Source organism: Sus scrofa, chromosome 8 (assembly GCF_000003025.6).
Source record: "Sus scrofa isolate TJ Tabasco breed Duroc chromosome 8, Sscrofa11.1, whole genome shotgun sequence".
Lineage (NCBI taxonomy): Eukaryota > Metazoa > Chordata > Mammalia > Artiodactyla > Suidae > Sus > Sus scrofa.
In genome coordinates, this window is record NC_010450.4 from 115762987 (window position 1) to 115783614 (window position 20628).

General features: G+C 38.6%; 1 protein-coding gene across 5 annotated transcripts in view; it reads right to left on the reverse strand.

Moving 5' to 3' along the window:
• Positions 5977-20628, reverse strand: part of NPNT (nephronectin) — a 92208-nt gene continuing 77556 nt past the window's right edge. For 2 of the 5 annotated variants that reach the window (XM_021101704.1, XM_021101706.1), the window contains one exon: positions 17185-19890. In XM_021101704.1, coding sequence (XP_020957363.1) covers positions 19780-19890 — 111 coding nt within the window. In that variant the 3' untranslated portion in view covers positions 17185-19779. Of the gene's footprint in view, positions 6064-7359; positions 7407-17182; positions 19891-20628 lie in introns of those variants that run through there. The other 3 variants (XM_021101707.1, XM_021101703.1, XM_021101705.1) reach the window with 3 other exon arrangements.

The following is a 20628-nucleotide window of genomic DNA, read 5'->3' on the forward strand; positions in this document are numbered from 1 at the left end:
TTCCCACATAGTTCTTATTAGACCAGAATGAGACCTTTAAAAATTAACCATAATGCAAATATGGAAACAGTAGGTACATCTTTCTCTTTAAAGCAGAGAACAGACTTCTTTAAAACAGAGGTTTCCAGGTCATTATTTTTCCTCTTTGTTAGCAATATAACATGAGGTGGGACAAAAAAAACCACTTAAGGCAAATTTTCTTCGACCTATTTTGTTTTCGGCTTCTGGAGCGTGACTTCTCCAGGTTAATAGTGCTGCTAGATCAAGAGGTCCTTTGGAGCAACCCAATACAGCTGAAAACAGCTCCAACAGCCGCCTGCCAGTGACAATGAGAGGCCCACAGAGACCCACATCTCACATTCCCCTGTGGGAGAAGAGATAGCTGAGCTTTTTTCCTAACCTGTGGGTAGATATATTCCAAAGATTGATTGTGTTCAAATTTCCTAATGGGAACCAGGACCTTTGATTTGTAAAGAAGCATCTACTCTGCAAGGAGATCAACTATATGCCATATGAGGGAGAATTGTGTGAACTGGCCAGGAGCACCCTGAATCAAAGTAATTCTAGAGCTGGGATGAGTATCCCAGCTCTTTGAAAGTCACGTAAGTGTTTAGAGTCTTGCTGTGAAACCTAAGTGCAAACTCTAGCTCTAGGATGGCTGATAGGTCTCGGTGTTTGATCCTAGCTTGAACTGATTGCAAAGGATGGCGGAAAGCGGCCTAGGTAAATCCACTGGGATGCAAGAGTGGAGGGCCCCTGAGCTTGGAAGCCAAAGGACAGTGAACCAGCGGCGAGGAGGTAGGACACGTGTCCCTGAGCAAACAGGACAGATTGCTCAAGTAGCCTATGGGAAGGGAACAGACCGCCTCCCAAACAATTTTAACCTCTGTTGAAAAAAATCTTCTTTTGTTCAGTGAACACAGTGAAGGCTAAAAAGCAACACTCTTCAAAGCCGAGTAAGGCAAGGAGGTATTATTGGTTTTGTGTTTGTTAGTGTTGCTTGTTTTATTTTCACCCATCATCAGAAGCACCCAGACTTGCTATGGTTTTTATGAAGAATTCTTGCAGTATTTAATCCTAAGCAATGCAATTTTGGCTAATATCCAGCAGGTTAAGTAGCTCTTCAAGTAAAATGCCATTTTAAAGCAAACAAGTGTAGAAAATGATATTTCCAGAAGGGCTCCACAGTCATTTAGAGATACAGTGGCAAGTTAGTTTTTCCAACATTTGCCCTGGTCTGGCCACAATTTTACCTGATTTTCCATCTCCAATATGGCTCACGGGCATTTTGCCTTTTGTGGTAGAATTCCAGAATGAAGTTGAGTTACCCACGAAGACCTTTAAACCTTAACTTTTGCCTCACTGTTATGACGCTTTCATTACCAAAACTTTAGAGAAATAATCCACTGCACTCAACTGCAGAAACTTCAGACCTACAAACTCCCATTACTGCTTCTTGCTAATTCCCCTGCAAGTGGCCAGTGGAGCAGTTGGGAGGCAACAGCACATTGTGCTGCCCCTGTTTTTGTGTTGTTTTTCATTGAAATTATTTGGTATTTAAAAGAAAGATTCCTACTGGCTGGTGTCTTCTCTATTTCTGTTTCTAAAGTACTACCAGCTACTCAGGCCTGGCTTCTCTGGGAATCTAACCTTCTGCCCTATATCCCAGGCCTCCGGGCAATGTTTCCATGGTTCACTGGAGCAAGTGAAGAAAAGGAAAGAGGCCAGCAATTACAAACGGACTGTGAATCATTTCCTGCAGCATAATTAGGCTTCTAGAGTCTACAGAGGCAGTCCTAAGTCCTGAAGAAACCACTCAATGTTTGTGGTTTAGCTACTCAATAGAATACTATGCAGCCATTCACACGAGGAGGTAGAGGCATGTTCGACTTCAAGGAAAGCTGTGCATTAAGCTTTGTTAGTCATAAGCCTCTTCCTGAAGGTTTGGAGAGCATGGGTTCAGATAAAACAAGAAATCTGAGAGAATATATGCTCACATGGCGGCCATGGCTACTTCCGGGTTGCGGTATCATGCCTTTCTTCCTTCCCTCCCTTCCTCCTTCCTTCTTTCCTTTCTCCTTTCTTTTTGAATTTTCCAAATATTCTCCAATAAGCATGTATGAGTTGTGGCATTTTCAGAAATGTCGCTGGGTTCTCTGGGTGCCACTGAGTGGATGTGCAGACCCTAAAGCCTCTTCTTGTTCCAGCCTTGGCCCACGTCCTGCAGGGCCCTGGTGTGACTTGCTGCTCTGGCTCTGCAGTAGATGAGAACGCTTTGAAAATCAGACCTGGTCCTTACTGCCCAAGTGACCCTGGGAAACTTAGTTACCCAATGACCCTCAGATGTCTTGTCTATGAAATAAGGAACTTGATACTGCCTGTCTGCCAGCCCTGCGGTCAAACGAGGGAATGGTGTGTTGTCAAACGAGGCCAAATGAGACGGTAAATGGAAAAGTGTTTGTCAACTGTAAACAATGTGCGATTGTTCCCTCTTATCACAATTTCCTTGCTGTCCACACAGGAACAGGAGAGGTCGAGAGCACCCAAGCCTAGGGTGGCAGGGCTGCTCCTTACAAGTGGCTTATGGGTGCGTGTGGGCATCAACATTCACTTTTGACAGAAATGCTGTTATCTAAATCAGAATTTCTCTGGTTGTCTCAAAAAGGTCTTTCTAGTTATTTTTTCCCCAATTCAGTATTTAACTTAAAAAGGCTTTCAGAAACCCTAGCTGTGAAATGTGAGGAAAGTGATTACAAGCAGAAGGACAGCTTATGAAGTGTCCTGAGTTGTAGCTGAATGTGGGTCCTGGCTACAGGGTTGAATTCCTATATAGCACTGGGGCCACAGCACATTCAAAAGCCAGAATCTCTGAGTTCCTGTCGTGGCTCAGCAGGAAACAAACCTGACTAGTATCCCTGAGGACACAGGTTCGATCTCTGGCCTTGTTCAGTGGGTTAAGAACTGGTCTTGCTGTGAGATGTGGTGTAAGTCACAGATGCAGCTTGAATCTGGCTTTGCTGTGGCTGTGGCGTAGGACAGCAGCTGTAGCTCTGATGAGACCCCTAGCCTGGGAAACTTTGTATGCTGTGGATGCGGCCCTAAAAAGAAAAAAAAAAAAAAAAAAAAAAAGCCAGGTTCTCTAAAGATGCCTCAGGATTCTCTGTGGGAGACTGGTCTTATGCCTGGGGCTAGACTGAAAGCAACCATACTAATAAAAACTGCAACTCAGAGTCACCCCTTTGACAATGAATTACTGATCCCATGAAGAATATTAGAATAAGTTAATAAGCTTCACTGCAAAAGGAAAAAATGTAAATACACCTTGCTTGTTACTCATATGTCTATTCCCTGCTTTCTCACAATGCAGACATAGATACATTCTTTTATACTTGGAAGCTATTTTGACATAACTCCTAAAATCATTTTTAAAATTTTTTTATTATTTTTTCCTTTTAACCGGTGCACCTGCGCCTATGGATATTCCCTGGCTAGGGGTCAAATCAGAGCTGTGGCCTACACCACAGCCACAGCAACGAGGGATCCTCAACCCACTGAGCATGGCCAGGGATTGAACCTGCAGCCTCACAGGATAAGGTCAGGTTCTTAACCCACTGAGCCACAAAGGGAACTCCAGAAGTCCTAAAAACATACACAATGATAGGTAAGAAGTCTTACCTATAGATAGGATCTCATCTACTTCAGCACACAGACACATGTTAAAGCCTTGTGGATTTTACTTTTCAAGGAAAAGTTGCAGAAAGTGGGCAAAGAAAGCTCAGAAATACTTCCTTAGATTCACCAAATGTTAACATTTTGCATCATTTGCTTTATCTTTTTCTATGTATTCATATTTTTGTGGTTCTTATTGAACTTTAGAAAGAGTTGTGAATTTTCTTGAGTCTTTTTTTTTTTTCTTGTCTTTTTGCCTTTTCTAGGGCCACTCCCATGGCATATGGAGGTTCCCAGGCTAGGGGTCTAATCAGAGCTGTAGCTGCTGGCCTACACCACAGCCACAGCACCTCGGGATCCAAGCCACGTCTGCAACCTACACCACAACTCACGGCAACCTGGATCCTTAACCCACTGAGCAAGGGCGGGGATCAAACCCACAACCTCATGGTTCCTAGTCGGATTCGTTAACCACTGAGCCACGACAGGATCTCCTTAAGAGTCTTTTTTATTAATCTCAGTGTCTGAAATTTGTTTCCCAGAAGTAAAAATATTTGGGAGTTTTCAGCTACATTTGAAACTCCTCCTCCATTTAACTTTTCAAACAGCTAGTGAGAGATCTCTGCAATGCTGCTCTTGGATTCCAAGGCTGGCCCTGCCCCTTCTCATCAACATGCCCTTTAGAAAGTCACTTCATCTTTCTCAAGCTTAGTTTTCATATCTGCTTGGGAGGCAGTCATAGCTCTGTCCCTGTATTGCAGTGAGAATTAAAATAAATAGCAGGAAAAACACTTTGTAAACTACATTTTTGTGTGGATATCCAAAATGTTATTAGTCACAATACTCATGAAGGAACATTGACTCAGGTTCTCCAATTACAATTTAGCCCTCGATCACGTTTTAGGTATTTGACCGTGTCTGCAGCAGTGCCGGTGTTCACAGACACTCAAGAAGCCATGAGAGGGAGTTCTCTTGTGGCCTAGGGGGTTAAGGATACGGTGTTGTCACTTCAGTGACTTGGGCCACTGCTGTGGCCGGTTCCATCCCTAGCCCAGGAACTTCCATACGCCGAAGGCACAGCCAAAAAAATAAAGAACAGACTTGTGGCTGCCAAGAGGGAGGGGGAGGGAATGGGAATGGGAAGGACTGGGAGTTTGGGGTTAATAGATGCAAACTATTGCATTTGGAGTGGATAAGCAATGAGAACCTGCTGTACAGCACAGGGAACTATATCCAGTCACTTGTGATGGAACATGATGGAGGACAATGTGAGAAAAAGAATATATATACGTGGGTGCATATATATATATATATATATATATATATGACTGGGTCACTTTGCTGTACACTAGAAATTGACAGAACACTGTAAAACAACTATAATGGAAGAAAATAAAAGTCATAAAAAAAAAAACAAGAAAGGCAGGGAGCTTCTCTGTGCATCTATGTTCCAGAACAGCCATCTCTTAAGGTAGTGGCAGTTAAAACTCAGACAGCTGGGCTCTCCTTTAATTTTGATTCAGTAGGTGTGGGGTGGCCTGAGATACTGAATTTCTTTTCTTTTCTTTTTTTTTTTTTTTTTTTTTTAAGAGCCACACCTGCAGCCTATGGAAGTTCCCAGGCTAGGGGTCGAATTAGAGCTGTAGCTGCCAGCCTGTGCCACAGCCACAATAACAAAGGATCCAAGCCATGTCTGTGACCTACACCACAGCTCATGGCAATGCTGGATCCTTAACACACTGAGTGAGGCCAGGGATTGAACCTGCATCCTCATGGATACTCCTTGGGTTTAACACTCAGCTACAACAGGAGCTCCAAATACTCCAATTCTGACAATTTTCCTGGTGATGATGAAGCTACTGGGACCACATTGTGAGAGCCCACCACTCAAAAGCACGGTAAGTCTGGGTAAGTTTGCTTCACAGGCGTTCACGTGGGAAAAGTTAAGATCTCTAGAAAAGCTTTGCACTCTAAAGTGGTGCCTGGGCATACAAATCACCCATGGACTCTTGTCATTTGTGGATTTTGCTTCATTAAAGTTTAAGGTGAACTGGTGAGTCTGTTTCTCAAAGCACACAGGTGACGCCTATGCTACTAGGCTGCTGACCATGCTTTGACTAGCAACGCTGAGAGGTACAGCTCCTGGCTCTGCACTTGATTTCTATTAAAAAACAAGAGGCTGTTTCCTATTTATTCCTAAATATCCCAAGCTTCCTGCCCTCAACCGGTTGCTCAGGGAGCGTGGACTGCGTGTTCAACCGTGCAGGAACCCAGGTATGTTTTGTTGTTTTGTTTGACTTACCTTATTGAATAACATTAGAAAGAGCTCATCAAAGGACATACAGCACAACAAGATAACTGAAAAAAATTCTGCTTTGGATCCATGGCTCTTGCCTGCCAAAGAGACAAAACTAGTTCACAAGAGGGGACAGAGCAGTACTGTTGACCCATCGTTTAAAATGCCTTGTGAATTAAATCATCATTCTCGCTCTTAACTTCAAATTTAAAAATGTCATCTCAAATAGTTTGCATTTTTTTTCGTGTGGGACTGAGTCAGAAGCACTGTTTCAGAGACAGAACAATCTGAATTTGTCAGTGACTTAATAGAAATAAGTTAAAAAAAAAAAACAACAGTGCCCGATTTCAAGGATTAATGACTTTGATAGGGTATTGCGTTTATTCAGAAAAGGGGGGAATTAGCAAGGAGGAGAAGGTTTGGGGGAGAGAAAAAGGGGAGGAATAATAAATTATAAATCATGCAGTTTGGGACTTGGTAAGTTTGAGGCTCCTTGGATTTTTCTAGTAATTGGCTGGAAAGGTAGGAGTGTAGTTTTCGGAGGCCAAGGAAGCAGAGGATTTCAGGGAAGTGGGAGCAGCAATTACTGTTGCTAAATGCCGCAGGTGCGATGATCCATGTGGGTTGAACAGTGAAACCATATACAAGATCACAAGTTACCTTTGAAAAAAGCATTTTTGGTAGAACAGTGATAAAGTTAAGAGTTGAGTACTGATAGTAAGGCACGGAGGATGAGTTCCCCGTAAGTCACTCTTCTAGATAGTCAGCAGAAAGCAGGAGTTAGTAAGGAAACTTAATCTCAATCCAACATTATCTGAATCAGCTCTACACCTTGTTATACCACAGGTGGCTGGGCCCCACCTCCAGAGCTTCTAACTCTGCAGGTCAGATGTGGAGCCCAAGCCCTGCAGTACCGGTGCTGCACGATTGGGGCGCACTCTTTGGAAATTGTTGATTTAGAATCACTGATTTAGATCAGGCTTTTGCATCTTTGGCATTGCTGCCATTGTAGGCCAGATAATTCTATGTTGAATGGAGCTGTCCTGTCCTGTGCTGTATAGGCCATCTAACAACCTATCTGCCCTCTACCCAGTAGATGCCAGTAGCACCCCTGAGTTGCAACAACTGAAATATTTCTAGGCATTACCAAATGTCCGAGGGTCAAAATCACCCCCAGTTGGGAACTGTAACTTTAGATAATTCAACACAACTGAAAAGACTCATCCACAAGCAGATCCAGTACACCTGAGGGGGCTTGGTCTGGAAAATGCAGATATGCCTGAAACGGTGGAACAGAATAGAACTCTATGCTCTTCAAAATTACCAGGTTATGAGTGAAGGCTCAATTTTTAACTTTTAGGGAATTAACTCCAAATAATTAACTTGGCACTAACCTCTGCTATAGTTCCAAGTTGCTTTCAGGTTTCTGCATCCTGGAGCCCTGAAAAGAATTTCGAGTAAATTATCCCCAATTTATGAACGTCCCTTTGTTTCTAAAATGTGGCCTTCCTGGATCGCTGCCTCACTTATAGTTAAGTGTCCTCAATTATGACTTTCTTATTCTGAAGGTCCTGCCATTTATTAGATAAAGCAACATTCTGTACGAGGTTAGCAAGCTTAAATATTCCATGTGCCAAAGTTTTGTCTAGTTTTTTCTTTTATTTTTTGTCTTCTAGGCAGCATATAGTTGAGTCTTGCTTTTTAAAATCCAATCTGACAGTCTCTTTAATTGGGATGTTTAGATCATTTGTATATAATGTGATTGCTGTTAAGAGTTTGCTTAAGCTATCAATTTGCTCTTTTCTGTTTCTCATCTGTTTATTCTTCATGTTTACTGCTACATTATTTGAAAATTTAAAAAATATTTTATAAAATAACACCCCTGACCAAAAACTACCCATTTTGAAGTGAACAATTCAGTGGCATTTATTACCCTTGAAGTGTTAGTGCAGCCATGACCTCTAGTTACTTCCATAATATTTTAATCACCCAAAATAAACCCCTTACCCACTAAACAGTTACTCTCCATTCTTCCTCTAACAACCACCAGAGGATTGCTTTCTGTTTCCACTGATGTGTCTTTTCTGGATATTTCACATAAATGGAATAGCAGAATGTGTGACCTTCATGTCTGACTCCTTTCACATGTTTTGGAGGTCCATTCACATTGCAACACTCACCAGTACTTCATTCATTTTGTTACTGAATAAATATTCCATGAATTGATGCATCATAATTTGCTTATCTGTTCCTCTGTTAATGGACATGTGGTTTTTTCACTTTTTGCCTAATGTGAATAATGCTGCTATGAAAATTTGCGTACGAGTATTTAAATTCCTATTGTCAAAATTTGGGGTATAGACCTAAGAGTGAAATTTTGGGGTCATATTTTAACTGTTTAACTTTTTTGAGAAATTGTCAAACCATTTTCTATAGTGACTGTATCATTTTATATCCCACCTGTAATACTCAAGTTCGCTATATCCTCACAACGTCTGCTGCTTTCCATTGTTTGGATTATTGCCTGCTTCATGGGTAAAAAGTGATCTCACATTGTGGTTTTAATTTGCATTTCCCTAATGACTAATTGTGATATGATTTATAATGAGAGATATATATTCAGTCTTTGTCCTGTTTCTAGCACAGAGTGCTTAAAACCCTTGAAATTTCCTAAATGAAGTGAACAATGAAAGTTCTTTTGTTATGTTAATGGGGTAACTTTGGACCTCATCTCAAGGACAGGTCTGCTTGTCAAGAGAACCAACCTTGAGATTAGAGGGTTGGACATTTCAGTCCCATTTCCTGACCTCTGGTGAGGGAAGAAGAGCTGGAGAGGTTAAAGCAGTCACCAATTGGCAATGATTTGATCAATCATGCCTATGTAAAGAAGGATCCATAAAACCCCAAAGGGTCAGAGTTTGAAGAGCATCTTTGTTGGTGAACATGTGGAGGTGCTGGGAGAGTGGTGCCTAGAGGGGTCACAGAAGCTCCATGCCCTTTCCCCATACCTTGTCCTATTCATTTCTTCCATCCTGCTATTCCTGAGTTATATCATTTTATAATACACCAGTAATCAAATAAGTAAACTGTTTCTCTGAATTCAGTGAGCCACTCTAGCAAATTAATTGAACCCAAAGAGGGGGTTGTAGGCACCTCCCATTTGTAGCTTTTCAGTCAGAAACACAGGTAACAGTATGGGCTTGCAGCTGGGGTCAGAAGCAAGGACATGGAAGACAGTCTTGTAACATAGAATTCTTAACTCGTGGGATGTGCTGCTATCTCCAGATAGATAATTTCAGAATTGAGTTGAATTCTTCACACCCTACAGGTGTCTGAGAATTGTTTGTTGGTGTGGGGAATACCCCCATGTATGGGAAAATTGAGTCTCAGAATACCCAAAGACTAATTATGATGAGTGTTTGTTTCATGTGTTTATTGACTTTTGTATAAATTTTTTTTGAGAAACATCTATTCCAATTCTTTACCCATTTTTAAAATGGGTTGTTTGAGTGAGTTGTGAAAGTTCTTTACATATTCTGTTCACTAGGCCTTATGAGATACAGTATTTGCAAATATTTTCTCCCATTCTATGGGTTGTCTTTTCACTTTCTTGTGTCCTTTGATGCACGAAATGTTTTAATTTTCATAAAATCCATTTTACCTATTTTTCTTTTATTACTCATACTTTAAAAATTTTTTATTGAAGTATAGGTGTTTTACAATGTACCACTTCTACTGTACAGCAAAGTGACTCAGCTATACTATATATGTATATATGTGTGTGTACATAGACACAAACACATTTTTTGAAATATTCTTTTCTATCATGGTCTATCCCAGGAGATAGTTCCCTGTGCTATAAAGTAGAATGTTATTGTTTATCCATTTTAAATGTAGTGGTTTGCATTTACTAACCCCAAACTCCCTGTCCATCCCACTCCCTCCCCCCCCCCACTTGGCAAATATAAGTCTGTTCTCTATGTCTGTGAATCTGTTGCTGTTTTGTAGACAGGTTCATTTGTGCCATATTTTAGATTGCACATATTAGTGATATTACGGTAAATGTCTTTTTCTGACTTAGTATGATAATCTCTAGTTGCATACATGTTGCTACAAATGGCATTATTTTGTTCTTTTTATGGTTATTATTCATGCTTTTTGTGTCATATCCTAAGAATCCATTGCTAAATCTGAAGGTCATGAAAATTTACCTGTAAATTTTCTTCTTAGTTTTATAGTATTTGCTCTTATATTTAGGTCATTGATCAATTTTGAGTTAACTTTTGTATGTAGTGTGTGTGTGGGTCCAATGTCATCTTTTTGCATGTAAATATCCAGTTGTCCCAGCACCTTTTGTGGAAGAAGCTATCCTTTGGCCATTGAATGCTCTTGAAACCCTGGTCAAAAAGCAATTGACCATATGTATGGGTTTATTTCTGACCTCAATTTTATTCCACCTATTCATATGTCTGTCCTTATGCCAATATCACACTGTTTTGATTACTGTAGATTTGCAGTGATTTTTGAAAACGGGAAGTGTGAATCTGCCAATTTTGTTCTTATTCAAGATTATTTTCCCTATTTGGCAGTTCCTTGAAATTCAGTGTCAGTTTGAACATTGGTGTTCCAGTTTGTTCCAAAAAGGTCATTGGAATTTGACAGGGATTGTACTGAATATGTTGATCAGTTTTGGTAATAGCAACATCTTAATATTATCTTTTAATCCATAAATATGTAATGTTTTTCCATTTATTTAGGTCTTACATTTGTAGATAAAAAATTAAACAACAGTTGATCTAAGAAAGAAATGGAAAATTTTATTCAAGCTGACCTGAGGATTATAACCCAGGAGATAGTCTTTCAGAAAGCTCTGGGGACTGTTCTGCCTGTTAAAGGTCAGAGCACAGTTTTATATCAAATGACATATTATTAAGAAATTACAGAATCCAGATCTACATGTACAGAGTGAATAGTGGGTCATGGATCATCATGGCCTCTTACAAGATTAAGGACATTTAACTCCTAAGTTCTGGTTAAATTAAATGCACAATTCACACTAAATGGAATGGAGGAGGTTCAAACAGACAGAAAAATTGAAACAAAAATTTTCTCATCTTGGCATAAAATATAATTTTATTTCATCATATTATTTCAGCAGTGTTTTTAGTTTCCCGTGTAGAAGTCTTTCATCTCCTTAGTTAAATGTATTCTTTTTTTTTTTTTTTTTTTTTTTTTGTCTTTTTGCCTTTTCTAGGGCCGCTTCTGCAGCACATGGAGGTTCCCAGGCTAGGGATCTAATCAGAGCTGTAGTCACTGGCCTACGCCAGAGCCACAGCAACGCGGGATCCGAGCGCGTCTGCGACCTACACCACAGCTCACAGCAACGCCAGATCTGAGCAAGGGCAGGGATCGAACCTGCAACTTCATGGTTCCTAGTCCGATTTGTTAACCACTGCACCATGACGGGAACTCCAGTTAAACGTATTCTTGGTTTATTCTTCTGGATGCTATCATAAATGAAATTTTATTAATTTCCTTTTTGTATTGCTTATTACTGGTGCAAAGAAAAACTGAGTTTTAATGTTAATTTCATAGTTTGCAACTTTGCTGAATTTGTTTACTGACTCTGGTAGCTTTTCTGTGGATTCATTGGAATTGTCTATATGTAGGTTCATGTCATCTGTAAACAGATATAGTTTTACTTCTTACTTTGCAATATATCTTACTTCTTGTCTAAGTGCTTTAGTTAGAACAGCCAGTAAAATTTTTTTTTTTTGAACCACCTTTGCCTTTCTGGCATAAATCCTGTCATCTTTTTAACATGCTATTGGATTCATTATGTTAATATTTTGTTGAGGATATTTGAACCTATATTCATAAAGGATATTGTTTTATACAGTTGACCATTGAACAACACAGGGGTTTGTGTTGCTCCCCCTCTGTGGAAATTGAAAATCTGAGTAAACTTTCTAATCGGCCTTCTGTATCTATGGTTCTTTATCCATGGATTCAGTCAAACTTGGATAATGTGGTACTATATGTAATTATTGAAAAAAATCCAAGTGTAAGTGGATCTGAGCAGTTCAAGCCGTGTTGTTTAAGGGTCAGCTGTTGTCTTTTCTTGTTATATCTTTGGTATCAGTAATACTGTCCTCATAGCACAAATTAGGTAGTGTTCTCTCATCCTCGATTTCTTGTAAAGAACTGATGTTTTCTTTGTAGAATTTACCAGTGAAGCTATCTGGCTAGTCCTGGAGTTTTCTTTGTTGGGTATATTTTATTGCTGCTTCATTTTTACTTGTCATAAGTCTATTGATATTTTCTTTGTTGTCTTGAGGTTTTTTTAAATTTCTATAAATTTGTCCTTTTCATCTAATTCATTGGCATGTAATTGTTCATATCATTCTCTTATCCTTTATATTTCTGAAAGGTGAGTAGTAACTCCCCATTTTCATTTCTGAATTTAGATATTTGGGGTTTTTTTTTTTTTTGGTTATTAGTCTAGCTAAAGGTTTTAAAATTTTGTTGATCTTTTCAAAGAATCAATTTTTCCTTGTGCTGATTCTATGTGTTTTCTTTTCTCTTTTTATTTTCTTCCTCCTGCTATTTTGGGTTTAATTTGTACCTGTTTTTCTAGTCCCTTAATGTGAATTTAGATATTGATTTTGAGATCTTCTTTTTCACTATTTACTGATGTTTATTGCTATAAGTCACTGAGTATTGCTTTTGCCGTATCCTAGTTCATGAAAGTGAAGACTTAAGATGGCAGTAATCTCCAAACTATTCTATTTACTGGTCTCATAGAATGGGTTTGAAAATGTATCTTCCTCCATATAATTAAGACTTTATGCAAACAAACAACCCCATCAAAAAATGGGCAGAAGATCTAAGCAGACAATTCTCCAAAGACATACAGATGGCCAAAAAACACATGAAAAGATGTTCAACATCACTAATTATTAGAGAAATGCAAATCAAAACCACCTTACATCAGCCAGAATGGCCATCATCAAAAATCCCACAAACCGTAAGTGCTAGAAAGGGTGTGGAGAAAAAGGAACCCTATTACACTGTTGGTGAGGTTGTAAATTGGTGCAACCACTGTGGAAAACAGTATGGAGATTCCTCAGAAAACTAAAAATAGAATTACCATTTGATCAAGCAATCCCACTCCTGGGCATCTATCTAGAGAAAACCATGGCTTGAAAAGACCCATGTACTCCAATGTTCATTGCAGCACTATTTTCAATAGCCAAGACATGGAAACAGCCTAAATATCCATCGACAGAGGAGTGGGTAAAGAAGATGTTGTATGTATACACAATGGAAAATTACTCAGCCATTAAAGGGAAAGAAATAACAGCATCTTCAGCAACATGCATGGACCTGGAAATTAACATGGTCATTATCTCAGTCAGACAATGAGACACCAGCATCAAATGCTATCACTTACATGTGGAATCTAACAAAAGGACACAATGAACTTCTTTGCAGAACAGATATGGAGTCGCAGAGTTTGAAACATTTATGGTTTCCAAATGAGACAGGTTGTGGGGTGGAGGGATGCACTGAGGGTTTGGGAGGGAAATGCTATAAAATTTTGTTATGATGACTATGGCACACAAGTTATTTAAAAAATTTTTTTAAATTGAAAGAGTTTATGAAGACAATATTAAATATTTGGTTTACGTCATAGCTTCATTGAAGCTGTTGGGGCACTGGCTTTCTGTTCTGGAAAGTTTTTCATTATTAGCACAAATCTACTTACTAGTGACTGGTCTATTGAAGTTTCTATTTCTTCTTGATTCCTTTTCAAATAGTTTGTGTCTGTCCATGTCATCTAGATTATCTTAATTTGTTGACACAAAGTCGTTCATGGTATTCCCTTAAAATTCTGTGTATTTCTTTTAAGTTCAGTAATGATGTTCCCTCTTTTATTCCTGATTTTTAGTCTTTTTTCTCTTTTTCAGTCTAGCTAAATGTTCATCTTTTCAAAGAACCAACTTTCAGTTTCACCAATTTTTTTTAATATTTTTAAATTTTTTTGTTTTAATCTTTATTTCCTACTTTCTACATACTGTGATTTAATTTGTGTTTACATTTATAAGGTTGAAGTTTAGATTATTGACTTTTTTAAATATTGGAATTTACAAATATGTTTCCCTATAAACAATGCTTTAGCTGTATCCCATAATTTGGGTATCTTGTATTTTAATTACTATTAATATCAAAATATATCTCAATCTCCCTCTGGTTTCTTCTTTGAGCCATTAGTTAGAAGCATATTGTTTAATTTCCATGTTTGTTAATTTCTCAAATTTCCCTCTGTTACTGATTTCTGATTTCATTCACTGTATTGTAAAAACATTTTGTATAATTTCCATCCTTTTAAACTTGGGTTAGTGTTTTACGGCCTATGGCCTGATTTATATCTGTCAGCATCTCTATGCAATTGAGAGAAAACATGTATTCTTATGTTCAGTGCAGTGCACTATAGATGTTAGGTCTGGTGGTTTAATAGCATTTTTCAGCTCTTATATTTTCTTGTTGATCTTGAGTCTAGTTGTTTATAGAGCTTTCTTTCTATTCCTCACATAGGTCAGTTGAAATTATCCAATCTTCAAATTGCCTGATTTTTTTTTTTCTCCTACCAGCTCAAATCTGCTATTGAATACCTTGGTCAGTTTTTCTCTTTTTTAATATTTTATTTTTTCCATTATAGTTATTTTAACGGTGTTCTGTCAACTTTCTACTGTACAGTAAGGTGACCCAGTTACACATACACATATACATTATTTTTTCTCACATTACCATGCTCCATCATAAGTGACTACATACAGTTCCTAATGCTATAGAGCAGGATCTCATTGCTTATCCATTCCAAAGGCACTAACTTGCATCTATGAGCCCCAAATCCCCAATCCATCCCACTCCCTCCCCCTCCCCCTTGGCAACCACAAGTCTATTCATGATTTTCTTTTCTGCGGAAAGGTTCATTTATGCCATATATTAGATTCCAGATGTAAGTGATATAATATTGTATTTGTCTTTCTTTTTCTGAATTACCTCACTTAGCATGAGAGTGTCTAGTTCCATCCATGCTGCTGCAAATGTCATTACTTTGTTCTTTTTTATGGCTGAGCAGTATTCCATTGTGTATAGATACCACATTTTCTTAATCCAATTATCTGTCGATGGACATTTAGGTCATTTCCATGTCTTGGCTATTGTGAATAGTGCCGCAATGAACATATGGGTGCATGTGTCTTTTTCAAGGAAAGTTTTGTCCAGATAGATGCCCAAGAGTGGGATTGCTGGGTCATTTGGTAGTTCTATGTATTGTTTTCAAAGGTACCTCCATAGTTTTCCATAGTGGTGGTACCAATTTAGATTCCCACCAACAGTGCTGGAGGATTCCCTTTTCTCCACACCCTCTCCAGCATTTGTTATTTGTGGACTTATTAATGATGGCCATTCTGACCGGTGTGAGGTGGTACCTCATAGCAGTTTTGATTTGCATTTCTCTAGTGATCAGTGATGTTGAGCATTGTTTCAAGTGTTTGTTGGCCATCTGTATATCTTCTTTGGAGAAATGTCTATTCAGGTCTTTTGCCCATTTTTCAATTGGGTTGTTGACTTTTTTGCTGTTGAGTTGTATAAGTTGTTTGTATATTTTAGATTAAACCCTTGTCAGTTACATCATTTGAAACTATTTTCTCCCCTTCTGTAAGTTGTCTTTTTTTTTTTTTTTTTCTTATGGTTTCCTTTGCTGCGCAAAAGCTTGTCAATTTGATTAGGTCCCATTGGTTTATTTTTGCTTTTATTTCTGTTGTCTTGGGAGACTGTTGGTCAGTTTTTCTTAGTGATTGTATTATTAAATTCAGGATTACTGTTCTTTTAAAATAATACTTGTCTATTGATTGATATTCTCTATTTGTTGAGACCCAAAAGGTTTTTGAAGGGAAAAAAAAATGTACTAGAACTTAGTGAATATTTGTGAATGTAAATCTTGCAGCCACAGACCTTTAGGGCCTCCAATAATGAATGTTAACAGCAGTGAAGGCCCCAGGCCCTCAGTGTATTATATACTAAAGGCTTGTAATCCAAACTGAGTGCCAACACCAGCAGCATGGGCATCCCCTGGTTAGAAATGCAGAATCTCAAGTCCTACTTCAGAACCACTGACTCAAATGCTGCATTTTAAGAAGCTCTCCAGGTGATTCCCACACACATGCATGTTAGTGTGAAAAGCAATGGGCTAAAGGTCCCGAAACCCACCACACTTTGAGCCTTCGACATAGGCCAGTTTTGAGAATAGCAATTTTGTATTTATTCATATAACCTTGCTAAATGTCCATCTTCCCCTTTAGAAGGAAACCCTTCCTGCAAAGGGGAATCTGCTTACTCTTGTACCCTACAGTCACGACCATGGTAAATGCTGTAAAATCTCTCAAGAAAATTGATGAACTGGACTTGGGGATCTCATACTTAGCTGCTTCCTCCCATCTCAAAACAGTTTCAGAAGAGGTTTAACTTCTTAACATAGCTGGAACACCTTAGCTTTCCCAGATGATCTGGGGATGATTAAGAAGGATCTCGGAGATACGGAAACCACTCTGAGATAAGGAAGCTACAGTTTATCTTTTGCTTAAAGTGCGTATTTATCCAAAACTTGAGTTTTATAGCCACTAAGGTTCTCTGAATATTGAAAAGAAAGAAGCCATTAAGCACTGACCTTCTTATAATTCTTCAGGAGAACTAATTTTGATCTTGCATGATTTCATTAGTTCTATTTCCTTATAATTAATTTTTCCATTAGGAGAAGTTATTAGAGAATGAGTAAAATGTCATAAATTAACAAAATCAGCACTAGTTAAAAACTCTGCACAGGTCCTTATAGCTTTTATTCATATCTTATCCTTATAGCTTATCCTGCCTTTTACATAAAAGGATTTGAGGCAGTTTACAACTAAATGACATGAGGAAACATAACTAAAGCAATTTGCTGAGCTATCACACGTTACAGTGATCTTCTGATCTCTCTGCCTGTGAGTGCTGATGAAAAGTCTCATTTTTTTAACCTAGAAAGCTTAATTATGTGTTAATATCTTTGACTCCAATCTTATAAATGGCTACTATGAATGGTTTTTGTGAAAAATCAAATTACCTCAATAATTCTTACAGTTTAAGGAAAAAACTCAAAACAAGAAACAGATAACTAGTATTAAGTGTTTTAATTTACAAAGAAATTCTTTTTATTTGGCTGTTTGGAAAACCACTAACATTTTTCACGTTAGAAAACATTAAATAATAAACAAGATGTTATACAGTACTTTGGATAACTTCTTCCATCAGTGTAGTGCAATGTATTATTGGCACCTAAAAGTGAAATTTTCTGTTTTCCCCTTTCATCTTCGGTTGTGCAGTTAATATGACCAAAAAGGAAATGAATCATTAGAAATGGATCTAAGGCCATATTTTCTGGCCCTTACTCAAAGGCTTACTGATTTATAGTCCCCCTCTGGCCCTGCCTCCACCAAGTTAAATGATGAAAGACATCCTATTGTATCTATTGTTCCAAAAATAATACCATTTGGGAGATTCCAATCACTCAGAGAAACCTGTATCATTAGGTGAAGGGAAGGTCCTGGCAGTGGTGGTAGGCATGGCCCTCTTTTTCAGTAGCCAAGTTAAGCTGTCAACATTGCAGAGGGAATGAACCAAATAAAAATCTCTCTAAACTGTGTTCTTTGATAGGGTCTCTTTAAAAATCTGAAATATCATCCCTTTCGCAACTGAAAGGGTTACACCTTTACCAAGCAAAAAAAAAAAAATACATATACTACACATTAGGATCTTATTGAGATACTAAAATATCTATCCATCATACTCTTTGCAATAAAGAGATTTTTAATTTTGTCTTTCTTTTTTTTCTTTTTTAATACTGCTAGGTTTGCCATAAAGGGGGAGACATTTTAGTGAGCTCAGCATTTGGTAGATTTTGATTGCTCTCCATTAGGAGGCCGCATGGGAAATAACCTGAATTAGACCTTAGTCTAGTCCAAGTTACCTAGTTCTGGAGATTTTCATGATATAGGAATAGGAGCAAAACATCTTTGGGGAGATTCTGTAATCTGTTATGCTACCTTGAGGTAAGAACATCGTTAACCATCTTAAATAGAAAAATGATCACATTTTTTTAAAGCCTCAAAAAAATTTCATTTTTAAACAAAGGATTCTAATTTAACAACTGTCCCTGCCAGGAAATGTTCCCTCACACTCCAGTCTGAGCCTGTTTCCTCTTGTTCTATTCTTAGTGCATATGGAGAACAGCTGGTCGCCGTCCTCTCTGTACCCACCCTTCATATACTTGAAAACCAGCAATGGTTTGCCCCTCAGTCTTCTCTTCTCCACGCTGAATAATCCCAGTTCCTTTACTTTTTCATCATAGATCTTTTTTTCCAACCCTTTAATCATCTTTGTGACTCCTGGCAAAAACAGCAGAAAATATTTTGATTACTTAATCAGAAATCAGCCTCAGGAAAAAATGGCCTTTTAAAACTTAGGTATTTGTTAATGTAAAGGTAAAACCTGCAGGGAGGAAATAAAGCTGGGGGCTCACGGGTCTTAAGAATGCCAATCTTGTCCCGTTGACTCTAGTATGAATCCCATTCCAGCACATCCGGTGCCTCAAAGCATGGGACCTGCTTCCTGTCCCATCCTGACACAATACGTAAGTTATGATCTAGATCTGCCTAGATTTACACTGATTTAAAAATTAGTATGAAAATCTGTTTCAACGGAGCTGCCCCACACCCTGCTTCCATAAACAGAATCTTTCCTCTGAAACAACGAGAACTTTCATAAAGCTTCTGATGGATTACCAGAAAGAGCCAGGCTGTTAGGGTAAGAGCTGTTGGTTTTAAAGTGTAACCTGAAACGGTGAGAGTTTTATATGTTAACTGCAGTTTCCTGTCTTGAGCTGTCTACTATCCTTTGCAGTGACCAAACTCAAGGCCATTAAAACATTCATCCCCTTACTACCGCAACTCGACAACCTCTGCCAATTTTCTCATGGAACTGGATGACAATCCACTGTGTATTTTTTAACTTGAGAGATCACAAGCTGCCTTTCCCCTTGCAACTAGAGTTTGCAAATATTAGGAACATGGAACTATTTTAATATCCATAGCACATATACACAGAACACAGGACTACTGATGAGGGATTACGTGCCCACTCTACATAACTATCTTTAAGAGAAAAATACAGGTAACAAGAACAAAGGCATCTCCACGTGTTCCACACCCTTCTTCTATAAAGTGAAGGCAGTAAAAGTCAGTGTTCAGGTCAGACCAGAACTAACAAAGTGGAGAGGAGAAACCAATTTCACAAGCACATTGTACAACGCATTTTAGGCAAAGTCAATACTACTCATGGTACAACACTGAACAAATAACAGAATGGCCATTTGCACAGATTTCTTTTGAAAACTTCTCCCATAATTAGCTACAAGGAACACCCTGTAACCAGGATGAAGGATAGTATAGGTCACCCATGCCAAAGGCTTTCTTCAAAGAGATTCAGGAAGGAAGGTAACACCCAAAGATGGCTTTGGATGCGTCTAGAGATGCCCCCCTGTATTTCAAGGAGGGTGTCACTGTTCATTGGGATTGCACAAAAGCAGGCCAGCAAGATGTGGGTCACCCACCAGACTTTCTCCTGACCCACTCTTCTCTAGGCCTGATAAGGGGGAGGAGAGGACAGGAAGTGAATATTGGAAAAAGAAAAGGGAGCAACACGGGGGTTCATTGCTAGTTCTGGAGTTGCTCGCGTTCTTCAGTGCAGTGGCCTTTTCTCAAGCTCACATCATCCAATGCAATCTCCCCAGTGTGACCACGCCTTTTTTCACCTTTGAAGATGACCTAGGGAGAGAATGCATACACTGGTCAAGCCTCCTCTGCCCCTTTCCAATTCCTGCTCATTTAGCAAAATAAAGGCAAACTTGCCCCAAACTAAATAATAAACGTACTTAACAGAAGGACAGACTAGCCAGAGTTGCCAGTGTTACCTGAGGCTTGCCTTTTGGTTGAAACTTGATAGTCATCAGTAAACTGTTAATCGGACCGCATTACCCAGAATCAGTTCATCTCTAAAAAGTCATGCTGAATGATAGACTACTTCCATTTAGGAATGATTATCAAGTGGACACATTTGTCAGAGATTACCAAGGTCAGAAGTAAAGTGTGTGATGGAATATGAAGTGGCAGAAATTAGGAGCCAAAGATCTGAAAGATCATAATCACGCAGCCTGTCTTACATGTTCTCTAGTTCCTCTTCCCAGTTAATACAGTTTTGTTGCCTAAAATAGAATAGGACCAAACACCCCAATTCAATCATGTTGTTTCACTTATGTAAAACTTGTTTGTGTTTTATCTTCTGTAGAGCATGCTTGCGCCTTTAAAAACAGAAACCTACGTTATGATGTGACACGACTGACTTTGTATCGCCCAACAATGTAAAAATGAAGAAAAATTAAACAAACAAACAAACAATAAAACAGACTCCAAGACTCTGGTCATGGAGTCTATCCTTTCTTTTTAAAAACAGTTGCTAGACACTGTACCTCTAGGTATAGAGTGAGACTTCCCTAATATGTTTTA